We start from the raw sequence: 22,800 nt of genomic DNA, 5'->3' as shown, positions 1-22,800 counted from the left end.
GCATTGACCATTCTAGGGCCCCCTTAAGCCCCCCCACTGGCGCCGCCCCTGCCCATCTATAACATCACTGAGGTTATTCTTGTGATTTTTTTTTACTGGAGTTTTATGAAATCTTGAGGAACAGCAAAGATGATAGCGCTGTCCCGTTTGTAACTTTACATACAACAAATACGTAGTAGGGTTGTAAGAGTATTTTAAAGCTTTCTGAATGCCAAATAATAATAAAAAAAAATAATCAAAACAAGGAACCCAGACTTTAACTTGATTTATTTTGTACAAACACATCTCACTACATGATCAATGCTTAGAAATGTGTGTCTCTTTTTCGAACCATTTGCGAGTATGGGATGTGCATAGGTGCCAGTCCCGTTTATTTTTTCTCCCTTTGTCGTGGCTGAGTTCAGTCCTTCAAACTGCTGGAATGTGTCAAAATATGTTTTCTTCTTGTTTTTCTTTCGGTTTAACACAGGGGCACAGGGAACACTGACTGACTGATTGGCTTGGATACTTGCAAATGTCCACATGCACAATAATCTCATTCAAATCGCTAACGATGCATGGTTTATTAAGAGACAGTACGTGTCTGGTGGAACCGCGGGTGAATGAACAGCTCGTCAAAATGGAAAACGGATGAGGATTTTGGAGACATTGCAGTGTCTGTGTGCTTTTACTTGGGAGTTATAGTCCACTGACGTCGTCTTTTTGTGAATGGGCTCAAAGACTACGATGGATGGAAAAACAGGGCGGGGGACACGGTACTGTCTCTTTCAGAAACACATCTACAAAAATGTTGCCTCGTAGCTAGTACAGACATGACAATATTCACGTTATTTATTTTATACAACATCATGACTAGGTTGTCTGTAGGGGGCTGCCGTACGTGTTTTTGCGCAGCGTTTTGGAGTAAATTTCGATCTATAGCTGTGGTTGTATTCACAGAGCATTTCTCCGTCCAAGTGCAGTGTTAAGTTCTTCCGTGAGTTCTGGTGTTTCTTCTCGAAGTTTGAAGAGGAAATTCGTTGGCGTTAAGGTAGAAGGAGGCGATGGCGGTCAGTAAACCCAGGACACAGGCACCCACTGGCTGGACGTGCAGACCAGGTCCACGGCCTCCTCCAGGTGCCTTATGGTCTCGTCTATTTCGTTGTTGATAATAGTCTGGTCAAAGTAGTGAGCGTATGTCTTTTGGAGGATTTCAGACTCTTTTTGCAGCCGCTGAAGGGACTCATCCTGCAGGAGAAGAGATAAGGCATTAGTTTTGTGTAAGATTATGGCAGTTCTCCTGGTTTAGTTAGTTCTGATGCGTAGGGGCGTGTCCAAACTCACTGGGGCGGGGTCCTAGGTTGGCACTAAGGTCGACCCAAAACTCTTACATTTCATATTCTTTGTTTTTTATAATAACGTCAATGGTAATGTTTAAATTTAGCACTGTGGAAGGCACTCAAAACGCTTTACTTCAAGGATGAACCACTCATTCATACACCAGTACAAAGACACTGGAGTTTGTCAGTGGGATGTTTAGCGTCTTGCCCAAGGACACAACAGCAGCATTCATCTGTGGGAGCTGGAATCGCACTGCCAACCTGTGGGTCAAGAGCGGGATTTGAACCACAAACCTTCAGATCTGTGGACAAACACTCTACCAACAGAGCTACTGTCTCCCTTTTAAGAATAATTTTAAATATTTAGGTCTGTTTACTTTATTTTGTTATAATTTGGTGTGATTTATGAGTAAAATTAACACATTTTACTGTATTTTATTACCCAGATACTGTCTTAGGTCCAACTTGTCCTGTGCCCCCCCCTCGGCCACTCCTTAGAAACGCCCCTGCTGCTCTAGACTCAGTTTGGTCCTGGTTCTAGTCCAGGTGTAGTCCAAACACTGAGGTGGTGTGCGTAAATGTTCAGTTGTGTATTTACTCGTAACACTAACACAAGACAATCCAAACACATCCCGTAACGGTTTACTTACTGTCAGCGATCGGCACCACCTTGGCATCTGACAAAAATACCAAAATAAAAGCATGCAGCGTGCAAAAACAAGTGCAAAGGCGTGTGAGACATGTACAAAAACCTCAAACCAAAACAGATTTCCACTACACACATACACGACACATACACGACACATACACGATGATTTAGAACTAGAAGGTCTAAGGTGAAATTGGGTACAAAAGATTCTACGGAATGAACAAAGAGTACAGCAGAAATGGAAAACAGGTCTCTGCTGTGAGCGTACCTCATTTATTCCCGGTGTGATCGTTGGCGCAGCGATAAACACGACGTATGGGGCGAACTCGGCTGTCCGCAAAACCTTCAGGGCCTAAAACGGAGACATCGCTTTGATATTATTGTCCAATTATTGTCAAATCAGGCGAGAAATCCGGAGGTAATAATGGACTCAGACTTGAACTTTAACAGCCACATCAAATCAATAACATCTGCGGCTTTTTACCATCGAAAACACATTGTAAAAATCAAAGGGATGCTGTCAAAACCAGACTTAGAGAGATTTATCCATGTGTTTATCTCCAGGTGGTTAGACTACTGTAAAAATCTGCTCACTGGCCTCTCCAGACGAGCCTTAAGACAGCCGCATCTGCTCTTCTTTTTTAATGTTTATTTTATGATCATTATTTATGTTATGATTCGTTGTACTGTGATTTTAATGTCTTCTGTAAAGTACTTGGCTGACCTGGGGCTCCACGTCGAGGATGGCTATGAGACCCTGCTGGTGGATGCTGCGGATGGTCTCGAGCCGCGTGCCGTACATGGCGTCCTCGTGGCTGCCATACTCCAGGTACTCGTTGTTGCTGATGTCCTGCATCATCTGGTCGTGGGAGACGAAGTAGTAGTTCTTGCCGTTCTCTTCGTCCTTCTTTGGAGGTCTGGTTGTGTCTGGAGGTCAGAGCAGAGGGGTAAGGTAAAACTATACTAAGAGTTCAAAAACAGATAAATGCCATTTGAAAAAGGCATCGGAGGTTTGTGGTTTACTCTTAGTATAGTAATATTTTCTAAAGACAACTGTGTTTTACTTCTTTCCTTTATACAGAGGAGCCCAATGAGAGCACACAGTCTCTTTTTGCCCTGTTTAAAATACATTACACACACTCTCCATCTCTCTGAGCTTCTGTCTGTCCATGTTCCCAGCAGAACTTTAAGATCAGCAGACCAGATTATTTTAGATTTTCCAAGGTCCCAGCTAAAAATTAGAGTGGACTGGGCTTTTGCTGGTCCCAGACTCTGGAACAGCCCTCCTCTGGGTATTAAAACCAATCTTTAAATATTTTTAAATCTTTGTTAAAAACTAATAGTTTTGCTCTGGCTTTTAACGCGAGCTGAGAGGGACACTTGTATTGTATTGTTCCATTGTCTTTTTGCACTTTGCACAGCACTTTGGGCAGATGGGATTGTTTTTAAAATGTGCTTCATAAATTAATTTGACTTGACAAAAAACTAATTAAACGATCCATCCAAATCCACTTTACATTATCATCATTACTAATATCTGTAGAAGAGGAAAGTAACAAAAAGAAAAAAACATTTTGTCTTTTTTTGTGTTTTAGCTTTTGACCTCTTCATAAGTAACTGAGTGTGATCTGTCGTGTGATCCGTCGTGTCGTGTGATCCGTCGTGTCGTGTGATCTGTCGTGTCGTGTGATCTGTCGTGTCGTGTGATCTGTCGTGTCGTGTGATCCGTCGTGTTGTGTGATCTGTCGTGTCGTGTGATCTGTCGTGTCGTGTGATCTGTCGTGTCGTGTGATCTGTCGTGTCGTGTCGTGTGATCTGTCGTGTCGTGTGATCTGTCATGTGATCTTACGTGGAATCGGGTAGGCGAATCTGTCTGGATGTTTCGTTATGAGCGTGTTCTTTATGTGACGTCGCCCCACGCCGTGAGCACCTGTTCAGGACACATCGTCTCCATGGTAACTGTACATTATAAAATTAAATGACGGCACAAGTGACAATATGAAGTGTAACTTACCTAACAAGACTAATGTTTTCCTTTTGAAAGCGGGAAGCTTCACGACCTCTTCATATGTGACGAGGTCTAGTTGGTCAAACACTGTGAGAAATTAAACCAGGTTTAGAACAAAACTGTGAGATCGTTTGAGACAATGGACCAGAAACATTGAAACTATAAAATATGTCTATCTTCAAACTAATTTCTTTGATTTAGAATAAAAAATTACTTTAGTGTCCTCTGATAGTTTTGGAAATAGACTGCTTAAAAGTTTTACACTTTGTCCAAGCAGCACTAAGTCCATCTGTGTCTTTATATTTGGGCTTTTTCTGCTACTTCCTTTATTTCAACAATAAATTCTTTTCCAGACGAAGGTTTAGTTTGTTCCCTGACAGTTTGGACATGCTCAGTAGCGCCTCAGAGTGGTCACGTGATGTTGCTGTGACATGTCCGATCAGCTGATTTACACAGGTTTTGGCGACGTCTTCGTTCTGGTTGCGGCAGGACGACATCTGCAGTCCCACTTCTTCAAAACAGGATCCCACATTTCCATATTTCAATTAATCCAGCAACAGAGTTTGTTTTCCTCTGTCCCCGTTCATAATGTGTTTCTCTTTTACAGTGATCCAAAATGGCCGATTTGAGTCGCTCCTGTTCTGCTTTGTGTTTTGTTTACTCTTCACTGTTTCTTCCTCTCATTCTATTCCATCTTTTTTCCGTGTACTGGATGCCCTCCCCGTTTCCCACATGTACGTTTTATCACAAGACATCCAGGTTATTTCATAAATGACGTTAAAAATTTGTTCTCCGGTTCTATTTTATCTTTTGGGTGGACGAGTAGCTGCCTGAGTCTTCTTTCTTTCCTTAAACCGGGACGAGGGGGCCCTTTTTACTCTCACACACCTGGGATACTGTCTTGAAGAAGTCGGACTGCAGATGGCGCTGTCGTCCCGCCTCTACCGGAAGAAAGGCAGCGCCAAAACTTGTTTAAATCAGCTGATCGGACACGTCACAGCAACATCACGTGACCACACTGGGTTTTTTATCGATAAAGCGTGTTCTTGTTTTTCTGTGTGTTGCAAAAATAAAAGACTTAGACGTAATTGTGTTTAGTCTTCTTCAAACAATGCCGTCTGACTGAGCTGTCAAGTGAAACACAACACCCACAAGCCCCTGGAGTGTTTGTGAGCCAGAGCAGAAGTGATTGGAGGTCTAGAGTGAGTGTGAGTGTTAGTTAAAGCCAGAACAACGACTGTCTCTGCGCAAGCCTCGTGTTACGTAAGCTCAAGACTTGCTACGGTGGAGGTGCGGGTGGTTTGAGTTTGATTTTTTTGTTTCTGTTGGCGCGTTCGGCAGAAACAAAACAGACAAAACTTCTACAGTGACAGCCGTGTATCGGGGATGGACGGATATTGTTGTTACTTACATGCAGAAGCCGTTCAGAAGAAGCAAGCAAAAGAGATGGGACAGGAGGGATCGTTACATTACAACCACAAAATTACATTGTACTCAAAAATGCAGCAGGGGTTACAGACGGGGGCGGAGCCAGGTACTTTTGATTGGAGGAGCAATGGGGGGGGGGGCAAAGTTCTTCAATGGGGGTCCTCGCTTAACATGTTAATTTAAAGCTTTTTTATGGATGTGAGCGTGGCAGGTCCATTATCATGTTGGAATCGCTGTTTTAAACCAGTTTAAATGTACGGGGTGGCCCAAAAGTCACTTCATAACTCTTGTTTCTAAGTATTTTTATTTTATTTTTTCACAGCGTTTAGAACGACTCTTCCCACATTAATCTGAGCAAATCCAGCACCGAGGAACGAACCCTCATTGTACAGTGGTACTTTGAGTCACATGGGTCAAATTCACAAACCCAGCTGTGTTAAAGTCGACATTTTAACACCAGAGATGCCCCGAGTGTAAACGCCATTAAAGGAATAATAAGTGTTTTTCAAAGACAGGGGGCAGTATGTGATCTCCACAGACCTGACTAGTCCTGATTTCTTCCTGTGGGGCGATCTTAAAGAAAAGGTGTTTGTGAATAAACCTCAGACAATAAACGACTAAAAACGTAATATCGAGGATCAAATAAGAGACATAAGCCCGGAAATGCTTTAAATGTTATGTAAAGTGTGTTGGATCGGGCTGTTCAGGGCGAAAACGAAAATGCTGGACAGGTCATTAGGTCATTTTTATTTCCCCTCGTTTAAGTAGTGATAAGTTCAAGTGTAAGTGAACAATTATAACTGTATATATCGCAAAAATCTGGGAACGTTCAGTTTACCTACTGATAAAATTTGATGAGTATAACTTAAGAATTATAGGAGCGACTGAAGATTTAAAAGTCTCAGTGACTTTTGGGTTAGTTAGCCCCTGTAGTGACTTATATGGAGGGTGCATTGGCAATTCTGGGGGAGGCTAGTGCCCCCTCAACCCCCTTCTCCTGGCGCCGCCCCTGGTTACAGAGTAAATGGGGGGGAAAAAATAATATTAATGTGCTGTTTAATGTTTTATAAGAAAATGCAGTTGTCAGTGGAACAATCTGAATTTCTTAAGTTATAAAATAAATCATCGTTGTGTTGCAAACCAGGGGCGGCACCAGGGGGGGGGGCTTGAGGTGACACTAGCCTCCCCTAGAATGGTCAATGCACTCCCATAGCTCCTCACTTTCATATCACATCCAATTTCAACTAAAAATGTTCAAATGGCGACCGCAGAGTGTTCAAAATGAGGCTCCATATTAGCTTTTATAAACCACTACAAGAGCTAACTGCATTTAAACTGGTTTAAAGCAGCGACTCAAACATGTTCTGTTGCTAAAAGACTCTAAATTAACATGTTAAGTGAGCACCCACATTGAGAACCTTAGCCCCCCCCCCTCAACTCCTCCAACCAAAAATGTCTGGCGCCGCCCCTGTTGCAAACTGAGACTTGATGACTGAGGTTAAAATGAAGATGAGGCATGTTGTTTCGAAGTTTGTAACCAGCAAACCCCCCCCACTGGGCACCAACAGTAACACGAGAACTAAACTTTGCCCTAGTTACTCGATTTGGGCAGTAAATGCAGCAGTAATGTTGAAATTATCTGTTGAAAGATAATAGTAAAAACGCATAATAAAAGGTAGATTTGTAACGTTTGACTCGACTCATCAAAATATTCAAATGTGCAACACAAAATAACGAACCCCCTCCAATATATATGTGATATTTTCAACCAGCGTGAGCCAAAACACAAATAAAATAAATACGTGATAGATGTAAGTCATGCAGGGTTTTAAGATTAACAGCTGAAATACTGAAGTAAGTTTTTTTTGGCGATGTTCAGCTATTGATACTTTGCAGCGGAATTTTCAGTAGCTACCACAGCGACGCAACGCACAGATTAGCAAACACAGCCTAAAAAGTTGTAAAACTGTTAAGAAAAAACACTAAAAGTCTGATTTTACACTAAAAGGTGAGAGCGACCAACTGAAAAACTGTTGGCTGACGCACGAATCATGTTCACCTCTCGATTAAGTCACTGCTTTCAGCTCAGATTTCCGTCTCACTTGAGTCACGGAGCTTTAGTTTGCGTAGTACCTTCAGTTAGCATCACACCCCGGGGGAATATTGATGACATCAGCTGCAAAGTATCAATTCTTACACGCACCAGTAGGAACGTCCCCCTCCCCCCCATAAAAAAAAACCTGTTACATAATTTTACTAGGCAGACAAGTGCAGACAGTGTGTACGTTCACCGTGTAAAACTCTGGCCTGTATTTGTGCTTATGTGGAGGCTTATAGTAGTTGTAAACTTGGGCTCCAGCGTGACTGTGGTGTTGTGGAGCGCGCTGAGCTGGCTACAGTGAGCAGATGCTTAGTCGTAGCCTTCTCGGATTCCCCGGTCGGACATAGCAGCTGCTGGGGAACATACTGTACATGAGACGGACACCTGACTCTCAGCTCCCAACTCTGTGACACCGGCCCGGACTGCTTTTTTTCTATAGGCAATGTTTGATTTTCGGGCAGCATTTAGCGATTAAACATGGTCCTGTTCCTCAAAATGATAAACTGGTGTTACATTTATAGTTTCATATAGCGCTTTTCCAACTTCAAGTCACTCAGAGCACTTTACATCAAGGAACGTTCAAGGAAATACTACCCCGTTCACGCGCACATTCGTATACCACTGTACATTAGACACTGCGCTGGGGGCGAGGGGGGTTAAGTGTCTTGCCCAAGGACACAATGACAGTATTCACGTGTGGGAGCTGGAGTCGCACCGCCAACCAGTGAATCAGTGAACGTGACCGCTCGACCTGTGATGTTTAAGATCAGTGGTGGAAAAAGTAGTCAGTTGTGTTATTTAAGTAAAAGTGCAGACGCCAGAGCGAGAAAAAATACTCAATTAAAAGTAAAAGTATCACGTGAAAACATCTGCTTAAGTAAAAGTATTAAAGTACTGTGTAAAAATGTACTTAAAGAGTAAAAAGTAAAAGTATTTCACGCAGATTTTGAGTCTTAAAAAGCTTCAAATGTGGTGATTTTGATAAAGATTTGAGTTGAATTTTGTGCAACAGAAACAACTCAATCTATAATTTTTTTGTAGCTTTTTTTTTCATATTTTTTTTGTTTGATCAAATTATAAATGTGTTAAAGTAAACCTTAAAAATAAACCTTTTCTGCAAGTCTCAGACAACAGTATTTTACGAGTACAAAAGTAAAACCATTTCGCACAAGTGTTAATCATTTGTTAGTGTTAAATGTAGTGACATAGATAAAAAAAATGAAACGTATTTTGCTCACAGTAACAATACGAATCAGTTTAATCATTTTTTTCATAAATTTTGTGTATTTATTTTTGCTTAGTCAGGATATTTCCACTAACATGGTCAAAATAACCCCTCAAATAATATGAAAAGTACTCGTAGTGGAGTAGAAAGTACAGATACGGCACTGAGATGTAGTGGAAAAAAAGTATCCAAGTACAAATTTTAGGTAATTCGATTTTACTCCAAATACAATATTATATAAAACGTTATGTGTAAAAATGAACTGTGCCACAATAGACATAAATCTGCAGGAAACACACACCATAAAAGGCAGTTGTTTCTGTTACAAAGTCTTATCTAAGTGTCTTAATATCACGTGTAACTCCTATACACAAAATATAAGTTTAACACATTTCACTGACAGAACGTCTTCGAAAAACTACAAATTGTGTTGATTCAAAACTTAAAACCGACCAAAGATTAAAAGAAAACTTGAAAATAACTGATTGCCAATAGTCATCTGCTTTCTCAGAACAAACTCGAACTGTAATCAGTGCAGATAAACTCGCCAATCATTACCAAACTTCCAAAACGTTGTGCGTGTGTCAGCGGTTAGCCGGAGCCCCGCCCCCTTCGTGTGTTTACACTCACGAATCAACACGAGCGCGATGACTTTGACCCGAGCGGCCGTAACGTGACACAGCCCGGTACACAGCTGCGAAATGTGACTAGGAAAAATGCTAACACTCTGGCTAGCACGAACCAAATGACTCTGGTGTGATTTCTACCAACGTCGACACTTATTTTATGCCCTGGTTCTGGTGGTGCCATGTTAAGTTTTTAATGTGACCAGACCAGTTTTGTAATGTAACAGCTCTGGGTGTGTTCTCATGCCAGTGTGTGTCATTGTGCGACTTACCTGCGTTGTGCTTTGCCAAATACTTGTCTTTGTATTGTTTCTTTTTCTTGCCAAACCAGGTGCAACTGGCCTGCTGTTCCTGCTTGGTCTTTTCCATCGCTATACACGCCACACGCCTAAAAAACACAAACATGGACTCAGTTTGTCTATAGACGTGAGATCAGACTTATTTCAGAGCTTTGTGATTCGTGCGTGTTTGCGTAATCTTTAATCGCTTATTTTCGAGACGCCGTTTTGTCGATTTACCCATGTTTTCCACCGGTACACGTCTCCAATCCGTGATACTCGTAGGATTCGGGTCCATAGGGGGCGCCGACAGCGACTTGTTTTGTTTATTAAGTCATTTCTGATGAATATTGCGATTTAAAACATGCAAATTATAATGATCCACGAGTGTCAGACATTATAAATCTAGAGCAGACAGAAGGATAATAGGTTTATAATGATGGGACATGTAATACAAAGTGTTTTTTTCTTTTTTAATGAAGCGAGTCAAGTGTTTCTAGAAGCGACTGCACTGTCTGAAGCCCCAATTACCCTTCATTACATCCGCCAACGACGAAGCTGCACAACCGCATGTTTGTAGGTGTAGACGTGATGTTATATCCGGAAATTATAGGTCGCATTAAAAAGCCAGTTTTGTTTTGTCATAGACGATATATATAGACTTAGACAAACTACATTGATCCACAAAGGGAATTACTTAGACGCAGCGGCTCACAAACTCATTTTAAAACTCAAAATAATTCAAAGATGGACAAAATGTGTTGACAAATATACAGATTTGTGAGTGAAATATCAAAAATATATAAGCCCAAAAGTCACTGACACTTTTAAATCTTCAGTCGCTCCTATAATTCCTAAGTTATACTCACCGAATTTTATCAGTAGATAAACTGAACCTTCAGAGATTTTTGGCAATATATACGGTTATAATTGTTCACTTACACTTGAACTTATCACTACTTAAATGAGGGGAAGTAAAAATGACCTAATGACCTGTCCAGCATTTTCGTTTTCTCCCTGAACAGCCCGATCCAACACACTTTACACATTTAAAGCATTTCCAGCTTATGTCTCTTATTTGATCCTTGATATCACGTTTTAAGTCGTTTATTGTCTGAGGTTTATTCACAAACACCTTTTCTTTAAGATCGCCCCACAGGAAGAAATCAGGACTAGTCAGGTCTGTGGAGATCACATACTGCCCCCTGTCTTTGAAAAACACTTATTATTCCTTTAATGGCGTTTACACTCGGGGCATCTCTGGTGTTAAAATGTCGACTCTGGGTTTGTGAATTTGACCCATGTGACTCAAAGTACCACTGTTCAATGAGGGTTCGTTCCTCGGTGCTGGATTTGCTCATGTTAAAGTCGGAAGGGTCGTTCTAAACGCTCTGAAAAAGTGAAATAAAAATATTTAGAAACAAAAGAGTTGAGTTTTTTTCAGCTGTCAGTGACTTTTGGGCCACCCTGTTTATATCTAGGCTGTGTACAAGAGCCCATCTCTATAAAAATACAGCGATCAACATGATTCTCACCATTCCTGGAGCTCGGGGGACGGGATGAGCCCCGCTGTTCCGTTCTTAGTGTTTTCCAGTTTTCCCTGCCACCAGTTATGATCGTCTTTGGAGATAATCTGGATAATGTCTCCCACTCGGAACCGGATCCCAGCTTCTTTGCAGGGAATGAGTTCATCTTTGGACGGGTCGTACTCAAACTGGGCCCGGACGTAGATCTGCGGAGGAGGCAAAACGTGTGGGGAAAGTTCTGGAGAAGCTTAAGACGAAGTGAATGTGTTTTGGAAAGAGACAAACTTGAAATGACAGAAGCTTTTGTACGAGATAATGAGCACAAGGATGAACGCGCAGAAAGAGATGTGGTTCGGAAAAGTACTTAGAAAAAGCTATCCCCGCTGAAATAAAGACTTTAACGAGCCTCGAAAACACTGCTAATAATGGGACTGGCTGTGTCTAAGTGTCAGTTAGTTCCAAACAAAAACGCTAAACTCTAACTGAAGGCGTCTACGTTTGGAAATTGTAATGTTGTTCCCTAAATCTTACCTTCACAGACATTTTGTCCTTGATTGGAGGTCTGGCAACAATCTAGGATTTGGAAAGCATCACACACATCATGCAGCGATATGCATCCTCTACACAGCACTACAACGGTGGGGGTCGGTGGGGTAGAAAACACAGGAGTGATAATGATGGGACAGGGGCAGAGGGCAGCGTCTGTTGTACTGCAGTGCCCTCTGGTGGTAGGTGTTAAAAGGGGAATATTTATTTGGACTTGAATGGGATACATGCACAAAACAATGGGGGTGAAACAGACAGGGAACATCACTACTTCTGTTTTTGACCTCGTCTGTGGTTACGGGGTTATTTTCATTTCAAATACCTGTGCCGTTAGTGCCACTTTGAGACTTAAACGTTCTAAAATGGATCAAACGTGAACTGGGACCAAACAAAATGAGGGAGTAGTGTAAAAGGATGTTGCTCTAAAGTGCTTTTGGGTTAGTAAAAGTCAGTGGTGGAAGGTAACGAAGTACAAGCAGTAAAGTACAGATTTACAGTGGATATTTTTGACTTATACTTCAGTACATTTGAGAGCAGTATCTGTACTTTCTACTCCACTACAATTTTGAACAGGACTGAAAAGTAAAAACTACTTTCCATCTGATTTGAGTGGTTATTTTTACCATGTTCGTGGAAACATCCTGACTAAAGTTTTCCAGTTCAAGCTTAAAAAAAACACAAAATCATGAGTAAAATACAAAATTGATTCGTATTGTTACTGTGACCAAAATCGGTATCAGTTTTGAATCAATATTACTCCATTTAACACTTTTAAATGTGCACTTTTTACTCTTAAAGTACATTTTAAACAGGTGCTTAGGTCAATTTTTCGATGTGATACTTTTATTTTAGTAACTTTTTACCTCTGTATCTGTACTTTTACTTCACAAAATTGAGTACTTCATCCACCACTGGTAAAAGTAGAGGTCAGAAAAGGGTCAAAAACAGACACAACACACGTTTTTCCAACTAAATGAAGGGACATTTTTACCTGGCGACCTTTTGGCTGAATGGTCGAAGGCAGATCCTGTTGAAGTAAAGCGTTCATAATAAAAAAAAAAAATGATGCGCCATTAGCAAAATTATGCATAAACGCAGATTTTAGTTACACATTCTCTCATTACGGGATTTAAAGGATGTGGGGAAAAAATAAAAAAAACAACTTTACATAAATTAGAGAGTTGAAAGAGTAGCAACGAATAGTTTTAAGCTACTGTGTTAAAGCAAACCAAGCGTCAAAAGTCAAAGAGCAAAGCAAGCGGGCTACAGCTCAAGCAGAGTCCGAGGAAGTGTCCAGAGTTACAGCGCCCCCTGCACCACTGGTCTGGTACAGCAGGCAAAAAGTGCACACCAATTTAACTGAGATATCGGACACAGCTGTTTTGACACAAAAATCAGTGGGAGGGACCAGTTTTCAGACATTTACTCTTATAATAATAATAATAATAATGATAATAATAATAATACAGGTGTGTCCAAAGTCTGGCTCAGGGGTGAATCAAAGTCCAAAGTTGTGTTTAGACGACAGACTGTATAAAGAAGTGGAATAAGGCTCCAGTCAAATGAAGCTAATCGATGCAAACAGTTACAGCGGTGAAACTGGAGTCACGTTGCATATTAGGATTTCCGACTACGAGTATCTTAGCAACCAAAGAGCCAATCCGGAGCGAGGCTGTTGAAGGTAACGCCCCTTCCCGGCTGCCACACTGGTTTAGCAGGGAGCGGGCGCTTAGCAACGTTGTCAATCGAATCTGTTGCCAACGCTAGCAGAAAGAAGACGCCTGATTTGTCTGTTATTAATGTTCATATCTTGATTTACAGACACAATAGCAAAATAAAAACACAAGGATCATGTAGAGCGGGTTAATACGAACAATTTAACACCAAAATGACGAGTCTGACAGCAGCAGTTACAGAGAGAGGGGCCACGGTTTTTCAATATAAAGTGAATTGTAGCCCCGCACATGATCATTTCCTGTTTGGAACGCAGCGGCTAGCAGGTTAGCTACATCCATTTATATATACAGTCTGTGGTTTAGACTTGGCCTGACCCTGGATTAACCTCAGTTTAGTCCTGGTCAAGTCCTGGTTTAGTTCTGGGACTAGTTTCAGTTTTTATGTGGTGTGTATAATTGCTAAAACAGCCTCAACCTTTCATAATTTCAATGCAACCTTGGTAACATCTTGCTTTCCTCTGTGCGTGTAGCCAAAACATAGACCCGACTGAGCAGTTATATAGACTTGTTTGGACACAACTGTACAAACTAGTAATACAACTCAAAAATATTAATAAAATAAAACCACAGGCAAAATATACCACAATAAAACAATATTGTGAAAACGTGGGTGTTTCGGCTCCAGTCTATAGGAACGGTGGGGACGGATTTGGGATTTTCGGAGGGGGGGGGGAATCCTTACCAATATCGAACTGTTAATGCTGGAGTGGCCATTAGCGGGGGACTGCCTGGAGGTGTTGGGGGAGTCTTTCTGCAATGACACACAAGTGAGCACGACACACACACACGCACACACACACACAGATTCACACAGCTGCACTGATGTAATGTGTTTAACAGCATCGGCACCCAACCTGCAGGTCTCTGTATGACCACAGGGGGGCAGCAGACTGGCGTAGGACCAGACGACTCCATGAGGTCATCTTCTCTGGGTGCAGTGGCTCAACGCAAAGGACTATGTGGGTTTTATTAGTCTGAGCTCACGGTGTAAGTAGAAGACGCTATATAGTAAAGATTATAGATTAAAGATTATTTAAAAAATGTATTTAAGCTACTGTGAGCAAATGAGTTCCCTTGGGAATCGAAGCAACTCAAGCTTTCCTTTTGCTTTGTCACCTACGTTATAAAACATTACATAATTTGCACGTATAGGTTTGTTTATGCTTCATTCAGAGATTAGCTTGAAGAGTGTGTTAGCGTGCAACCAAAACATCAAGCGATATGTTTTTTGGGTTTTTTTTTGTTTTTTTTTCATGGCTGATCCCCATAAGAAGAAGATAAGATTCCTAAGTCCTACAAGTTTTGCGGCGGGCTCGTTGCACAGAGAGGGCAGGATCACACAAAGAGGTGTGGCTTATTCCTGGAGCGAAGGGATGGGGGGAGAAAAAAAAGAGTTGTTCCGGTATCTTGGTTTTTAAATTGGTGTGCGGAGGGACCCACCCGGCACCAGCGAAACACAGCAAGTCTCAGGCCCCACCCACAGACACACAAACGCACACACACACACACACCACAAACCGGAGTTATACACACACATACACGCACACGCACGCACGCACACACACTCGCTCTGGCCAGCAGTTTGTTAGTGACACGATCAGCAGAAGAAAGAGGCACCAGAGAACACACAGTACCTCGCACGAGCCTTGACTCCGGTAACTTGGCACAATTTTAAAAGTGATGCTGCCTCTCATTTCCCTCTGTGAAAACAAAAATATTAGTGATATAATACAGTGAATTCTATAGTTACATGCAGGAGCTTTATGACCACTGTATAGTACGTTCATCTTTCACATCCTATAGTGGACAGAATGCACGTTAATGCCTAAACTAAACATTAAACGGGCTATATTACGCTACGTTACGCCTGATCTCTCTTATAATGATGCTTCCTCGTCGCAAACATGCCTGCGAATACGTCTTATGTCAGTTTTACCTTGAAATGTGGTCATAATTTTAACTGATAACTGATTAGCACATGTAAATGGGTGATGGATGTGTTACCGTGGCGACGCAACGCACACATTAGCAAACGCAGACAAAGCAAGTTATAAAATCGTCTGAAAACTCAAGAAAAAACCCCCAAAATGGATAAAAACGGAGCATTTTCAGGAGCTTGTGATCAAATCGAGTGTTCACTGTCCAGTTTAGGAGTTTTATTTCACGCAAAAAGGTGAAGAGTGACTAACTGAACAACCGTAGGCTAATGCTAATGCTATCTAGCTTCTGTGTGTAATGTTATTTGAGAGCGACTTGTTTAGCAGCACAAATCAGCTCACCTGTCATAGCTCCGGCTAAGTCAATTGTCTCTGGTCAGATTGCGTTAAATTAAAGCTCAGATTAAAGTCTAATTTGAGTCCGAGAGCTTCAGACGGAGCCGAGCCTACAGTTAGCATCGCGCCCCCCGGGGGAACGTTGATGAGATCAGCCGCGAAGTATCAATACAACTCAGACATAACAAACTTACCAGCATCTTTTGCAGCTGCTCAACCGTCTGATTGGCCACACTGATACCATTGATTTCCCTGATCTCATCTCCGACGTGCAGCGTTCCTGAAATAAAAAGGCAGTGACAAATGGAACTCTGACAACACAGTTCTTCCTTCCGCTCACTCTCGCTCTCCTCCGGCGCTCCTGTCTGATTACACCGCGGAGGGAACTACCAAACGAGACTACTAACACTACTCCGACCAGGGTCTGTTCCCTCACACAACCCGAAATGAAGCTGATCGGGCGTTAAAGGACAGATATTACACTGTTTTCTGATCTATAATGTTGTTTTCTCATCGCAAACACACCTGGAGTTGTGTTTTTTTTGTTTCATTCACACACGATTAACGCACAAACCCTGCAAATTTAGGCTTAGTTCTTCTCTCAAACGAAAAACACTCTAGTCCGTTCCGCCTTGTGATGTCATCTGGTAATACAGGAAGTGCTCCACTGTGTTTTTAAACGCCACACACCTTCACATTTAGAGTCATTCGGATCATTTCAGACCTGGAATTGCCGGAATCTCTACTGAACTAAAGGTAAAACGCAGCTGTCTGTATTCGCAAACTACCGCTTCGTGACATCTTATTCCTTCGTGACACACATCCTTTCCTAACTTAAGTTCTTATTTATTTTACTGAAGCAATCCTCTTAAGTTACAGCGACTATTTCTTAATTTAAAGAACTGGATGCCTGTGGGAATATCCTCGTTCTGAATGCCAAACAGAACTGTCAAAACGTTCAACTTAACTAACTATATTCGTAGATTTTAAGGACTGAAGGAACGGCTTGGACGAGCAGCGAAAAACGTCTTCAGTCCTACAACGTTTTGTCCAATTTTTCTTCGACGATGGATTTAATAAATAGATCATTAAGAGGCTCACGGAAACTTGGTTGTATTAATGATTCTTATTGCCCTTTTTGTAGTTTAATTATATCACGTTTATTGTCCCATCTCTATTTAAATGTGCTATATTCGCCTTATTTCTCGTCATTCGGGTTGTATTATTTTGTCCGTTTTTTTGACAGGAAATCAGTTTTATTCGGACTACAGATCCGTTTTTAAGTCTCCAGAGAATCGTGAGGTGTTGACTTGCTGGCCACATGAACAACTATCCACCAGATTTCCAGAATTCGCCACGGAAAACAATGGGATTCCAACCACAAAGAGAGCGCGGTTTGGAGCATTTAGAGGCAAAAGTGGGCGGGGCCGAATAAGGTCAAACTGAAAATAACTGAAGGAGCGTGGGAACAACAAATCACATCAAACGGCTGATTTCAAGTTTGGTAAAAGACTGAAAAAACCCCCCAAAAAACTCCTCTTCTCCACTTTCTTTTCTCTTTACGTTCTTTTATCTTTCTGTATATGCCAATCAAAAGGGGATCTCGGGGGAAATAGGAGGGAAGTGTGGGTTTAAAACGGGGAAAGAGCGACTCAGACATCATCTATCCCCCTATCTATAACTCCATCCTCAGACCCAAAGCATGCTAATAAGTGTGAAATCACTCAATAGGAGCTTGAATGGCTATGCCAAGTAGGATTCAGGCACATTTAGGGGGCAACGCAATAGACCTAGCCTGAAAACTGCCTAGAAACTGTAAAAAATAGGCGTTTTTTTAGCTTCAGTGTAGTTAGCTCCGCTTTTTAGACTGATACAAGGCAGTGTCCAGTGTAATCTGACCAGAAGCGGCTTGGGTCAGACCTGGCCGACTGAGGGATTACACAGAAATGTTTTTAAAAAGGACTAAAACGTAATCAAACTGTGACTTGTACACTGCTACTGTACACTGTAACTTGTATAACTGCAGATTATGTCAAGACTTTATTAAAAATGTGATCCCAAACAAAAAAACAACAACAAAAAACGGCAGTTCCATGGACAGTGACGTACCTTGTCGGTGGATCATTCCTCCGTGCATAATCCTCGCCACAGTGCAGTGGTTGGAGTCATTCATTTTGAGTGTGATCCCCTAAACAAACAGAGGGTGGAAGAAGCGCTCCGTTTAGTTACTTGAGTAAAAGTAGAGATACCAGAGCAAAAAAATACTCAAGTAAAAGTAAAAGTACAGTTTAAAAATTTACTTAAAGGCCTCATATTACGCAGAATTGACGCTTGTTTAAACCATACATGTTGTTACCTCCTCAAAAACAGACCTGGCGTTGTGTTTTGTTTCATTCACACGTTTGAGTCACACTTTATTATCAGTCTGTACATCTCCAATGCTCAAAACGCTCTGTTCCACCTCGTGATGTCATGAAGTGGTAGTTTTCAAGTTAACAGCGCCTTTTAGCTTTAGTTCAGAAGAGATTGGCAACTCCAGATTAGCTGAAATGATCCAAATGATTCTAGTGAAGATGTTTGGAGTTTAAAAACACAGCCGAGCACTTCCTGTATTACCACATGATGACGTCACAAGGTGGAACAGAGTGTTTTCAGTTTGAGATCAGCCTAAATATGCAGGGTTTGTGTGTGAAACATGTGTGAATGAAACAAAAAAACAACAACTCCAGGTCTGTTTGTGACGAGGAAACGACATTAGAACAAATCAGAAAATAGCGTAACATGGGCCCTTTAAGTAAAGTACAGATCCCTAAAATGTATACTACACAAACACAGTACTTTACTACTTTTACTTGCAAAATGGTATGGGACACTCTACCATGGGCTCGTCTGTGTTCTTCTGAAACTGCACCAGCCTCACTCGGGTCACGTTCTCCAGGTCCATGTCTCCGTTGGTGCTTTCGGGCGAGTCTCCGTTCAGGTACGGCGAGGTGGGGGGCGGAGTTACCCTTAGAGCCTCGTCGCTGTAGACCTCATGGGCAACGACGTCGTGAGCCTGTAGCAAAGCCTGCGCAAACAGACAGGAAGAAGTTAGCGCCGAGATACCGAAACGATCATCCCAGGTCGTAAACCGTACAAGAAGGGGTCTGTTTTGTCTGTTATTAATGTTCATGTATTGATTTGCAGAAATAACAGCTAAATAAATAACCTGGGATCGTGTAAAGCGGGTTAATATGAACATTTTAGGACCAAAATGACGAGTCTGACAGCAGCAGTTACAGTTTTTCAATGCAAAGTGAATTGGAGCCAGAAGCAAGGAGATCCCACATTTAAAAAAGCATTACACAAACCTGAAAAACAAACACTGAGCACAACCATTTTGCTTTTTAACGACCTGCACCTGTTCTATGTTGAGTACTGCAAGACTTAAGTGAGTGGAATAACCAAGCTGCAGTCACCCATTTGTCTTTTTATAAATTAGAATAGATGTGTTATTGGAAGTGAATTGACAAGGGGTGCCGTTTTCTTCAACAAAACAGATTAAAATCGGCCCTGTTGCGTTTGTGTCTCTATAGTTCTCATTTCTGACACCTGTGGATCATTATGTTAAAATTTACACATTTTAAATCACAATATTCATCTAAAACGACTTAATAAAAGGGAGCTGGGAGCTGGTGTCGGCGCAAACGTCATCACAACAAAGCGGCGTGTAACTGTTGGCACCCCCTACGGACAGCTGCACGTCACACTCGCGAGGATTTTTTTTTTTTTCAATCGTACCAAAATGACTACGCGACGCTGCCGAATCCTACAAGTATCACAGATTAAGGAAATAAAACTGGAGAAGGAAGTGCGTACGTCACATTGGGCCTGTACCGGAGGAAGGGGGAAAAAAAAGGGGGTAGATCAGCAAAATGTCGTCTTGAAAATAAGCGAAGAAAAGATTACTCAAACATGCACAAATCAGTCTAGAAACGCCTAACACTTTCCCTGACATCTGCCATAAGTGTGAACAAGATTCTGCACTGATGCAACAAACAAACTCACCCACACCCACAGTAAAGTAGTATTTTTAGGAATCTGTGCTTTACTTAAGTAAATTTTACACTGGATACTTTTTACTTATACTCCAGCACATTTGAGAGCAGTATCTGTACTTTCTACTCCACTACATTTTTGAACAGGACTGAAAAGTAAAAACTACTTTTCGTATGATTTGAGGGGTTATTTTTTACCGTGTTCGTGGAAACATCCTGACTAAAGTTTTCCAGTTCAAGCTTCGACTTTGAACAAACAAAAATAAACACAAAATTCAGAAGAAAATGGAAGAAATGGATTCGTATTGTTCCTGTGACCAAAAATATGTGTCAATTTGAATCAATATCACTACATTTAACACTGAAATACTTTTACTTTTTACTCTCTAAGCACATTTTTAAACGGGTACTTAAATACTTTTAATTACACAGATTTTTTCATGTGATACTTTTACTTTTTACCTCTGTATCTGTACTTTTACTTAAGTAACAAAATCTAGTACTTCTTCCACCACTGGTTAATCAGTTTTCATTCTCATCTGACAAAATTTCCTCGAATCCTTGAACTTCAGAGCGCAAAACCCGACACACCGCACACTCACTCCCACCCAAACGTCACCGCAACAACGAGCCGTGTAGCTGTTAGCGCCACCTATGGATAACATGGATAACAGCACGTCTCGCTAGCTATTTTTTTAAATCATTTGCACCAAAAATACTACGCAACGCTGCCGAATCCTACGAGTATCACCGATTAAGAAAATAAAATTAAAGACAGAAGTAAGAACAGAGTAAGTACTATCCCTCTATCCTTGTCCCCACCCGCCCCCACCCGCCCCCACCCGCCCCCACCCGCCCCCACCCGCCCCATTCACCCAAACGTAGAGGGCAGCAGAACTCTCTCCCAGCAGCCCCCCTCTCACGTCAGTCTCCATCAAACACCAAAGAGAAGTGATACGCCGAGACACACAGGAAGTCACCGCTGCGTGAACTAACGGGAGCGCATGGGGAGACACTGTACCCTAATGAGGGAGGGGTCAAAGGGTAACTACTTCCTCCAGTGATCAGCGGCTCGGAGTTAACTCGAGGTTTGAGAAAAAGGAAGCAGCGAGACGAAAATCTGTATGTTATGATCAGGTTTTAAGACCAGTCCTGTAGATTTCGAGACAGTTAAAGAAAGTAAAAGATAAAGACATTTGGCTCCTTATTTCATGATCAATGCCATTTAAAAAAACCCTGACCAACGAGAAGCAAACAAAACTGTTAAACTTATTCCTCTGAGGCTTAAACGAACTCAAAGTGAATATGAAACGCAAAAAGTGAATATGAAACACACCATTTGAATCATAAACAGTAAATATGCACTACATATGTTACATAATCAAGTTTCCTTCCTCTAAAAAAAGCAACAAAACTGTAGCACTTCCCAAAACCATTCAGTAAGATATACAAAAAGAAACCCTCTTGGTGATATATTGTTAAGCAGCCCACGATATCAATATGGTATCATCAAGTTAAACGACATAATGATATTTCGATATTTTTGCGCACGCCTATATTTTACTTTTGTTCCTTTGCCATGTTTATGTAATCAGATGTAAAAATGACTCATGCTGAACCATAGAAGTGTGTAAAGAAGTGGACTAAGTGAGTTCAGCTCCAGTCAAATGAAGCTCATCGAGGCCAGAGCGGTTATAGCGGCGAATCTGGAGTCGAGTTTGATATTCAAGATTCTGACTGTGAGTATCATAGCAACCAAAGAGCCAATCCGGTGCGAGGCTGTTGAAGGTAACAGCTGGTTTAACAGTGAGCGAGCGCTTAGCAACTGTCAATCAAATCTGTTGCTAACGCTAGCGGGAGCGAGCTTGGGGAAAGAAGACGCCTGATTTGTCTTTTATTAAGTTCATATCTTGATTTACGGACGCAATAGTGAAATAAAAACACCAGGATCATGTAGAGCGGGTTAGCAGGTTAGCTATGTCCATTTTATATGTGCTGAACCGAGGAGTGTGATCAAAAGTTGCCCTTAAATAAAGATGCACCTTAATTGTGTACCGTAAATTTCGGATTATAAGCCGCTACTTTTTTTCCACGCTTTGAACCCTGCGGCTTTTACAGCAGTGCGGCTTATATATGGAATTTTACTGGATAACGGCCCCTGGGGGGCGCTCTCTAGCTGTAAACATAAAAGTGAGACAGACGTGGGGAAAGATTCTGCTCTGAAGAATTCACTAGTTTTGATTTTGAACGATCATTTTGCGCATCATGAAATGGATATGATGCAGTTTTTAAGATAAAGAAACAGAAAGGAAACAGAGCAGGGGTCGGCCTTTAACACGCAAAGAGCCATTTGGACCCACTTTCCACGTAAAATAAAACACTGGGAGCCGCAAATACTTTTTGACATCTAAAATGAAGATAACACTGTATAATAAAAATAATGTAACGGAATAATGTAGGTTTTACTTTCACGGACAAGCCTTCTACACGTGGCAGATAAATATGGCAAAAACAACTTAAGTGCATTAAAAAATACAACTCACCAAACCGCTGCATCATGCATCGCGCTGATTATGTGATTATGTCTACTCTACTCCGCAGTTTCTTTAAAAAAAACAACAAAAAAACTCGTAGCGTATCGTTTAATCCCTGGTGCTTATTCTCCATGTGCCAAAGCAGTTTTGAAGGTTTCATTGCCTTATTTGCTTTTCCCGTATGTTACGCAGAGCGGACTGTGCGTGAGAGTCACCTGTAGCGACAAACCCAGATTTTAAGTAGGCATTGTCTGTTAAATTTATCTTTCTTTTTCTTGGAGATCGTAGTCTCCTCTTCTGGCTCCTCAGTTGTCCTTTTCCCCTTTGTTAAAAGATCTCCAAAGACTTTTGTTTTGGCTCATTTTCACTCGCTTGTGGCTCTACTTTTGTGCGTCGTGTCTGATGTGTTATACGTGATACGTCACCGCGGAGACAAGAGCAGATAATATACTTGCTACTACATCAAATAGATTTCTGTGGCGATTTCCAGCAGGATTTTCATGATACATCTACG

General features: G+C 41.5%; 1 protein-coding gene across 9 annotated transcripts in view; it reads right to left on the bottom strand.

Moving 5' to 3' along the window:
• Positions 1-250: 250 nt before the first annotated feature.
• caska (calcium/calmodulin-dependent serine protein kinase a) overlaps positions 251-22,800 on the bottom strand; it is a 160,292-nt gene continuing 137,742 nt past the window's right edge. For 2 of the 9 annotated variants that reach the window (XM_033986391.2, XM_033986394.2), the window contains 13 exons: positions 18,594-18,782; positions 17,825-17,903; positions 15,910-15,995; positions 15,077-15,142; positions 14,125-14,193; positions 12,698-12,733; positions 11,170-11,366; positions 9,629-9,744; positions 3,983-4,063; positions 3,818-3,898; positions 2,693-2,895; positions 2,237-2,320; positions 251-1,227 (listed from right to left, as the gene is read on the bottom strand). In XM_033986391.2, coding sequence (XP_033842282.1) covers positions 1,051-1,227; positions 2,237-2,320; positions 2,693-2,895; positions 3,818-3,898; positions 3,983-4,063; positions 9,629-9,744; positions 11,170-11,366; positions 12,698-12,733; positions 14,125-14,193; positions 15,077-15,142; positions 15,910-15,995; positions 17,825-17,903; positions 18,594-18,782 — 1,464 coding nt within the window. In that variant the 3' untranslated portion in view covers positions 251-1,050. Of the gene's footprint in view, positions 1,228-2,236; positions 2,321-2,692; positions 2,896-3,817; positions 3,899-3,982; positions 4,064-9,628; positions 9,745-11,169; positions 11,367-11,691; positions 11,734-12,697; positions 12,734-14,124; positions 14,194-15,076; positions 15,143-15,909; positions 15,996-17,824; positions 17,904-18,593; positions 18,783-22,800 lie in introns of all 9 variants that reach the window. The other 7 variants (XM_033986396.2, XM_033986395.2, XM_055230777.1 and 4 more) reach the window with 5 other exon arrangements.

The sequence above is a fragment of the Periophthalmus magnuspinnatus genome, chromosome 21, assembly GCF_009829125.3.
Source record: "Periophthalmus magnuspinnatus isolate fPerMag1 chromosome 21, fPerMag1.2.pri, whole genome shotgun sequence".
Taxonomy (NCBI): Eukaryota; Metazoa; Chordata; class Actinopteri; order Gobiiformes; family Gobiidae; genus Periophthalmus; species Periophthalmus magnuspinnatus.
This window is presented reverse-complemented; position numbering and strand designations above follow the sequence as displayed.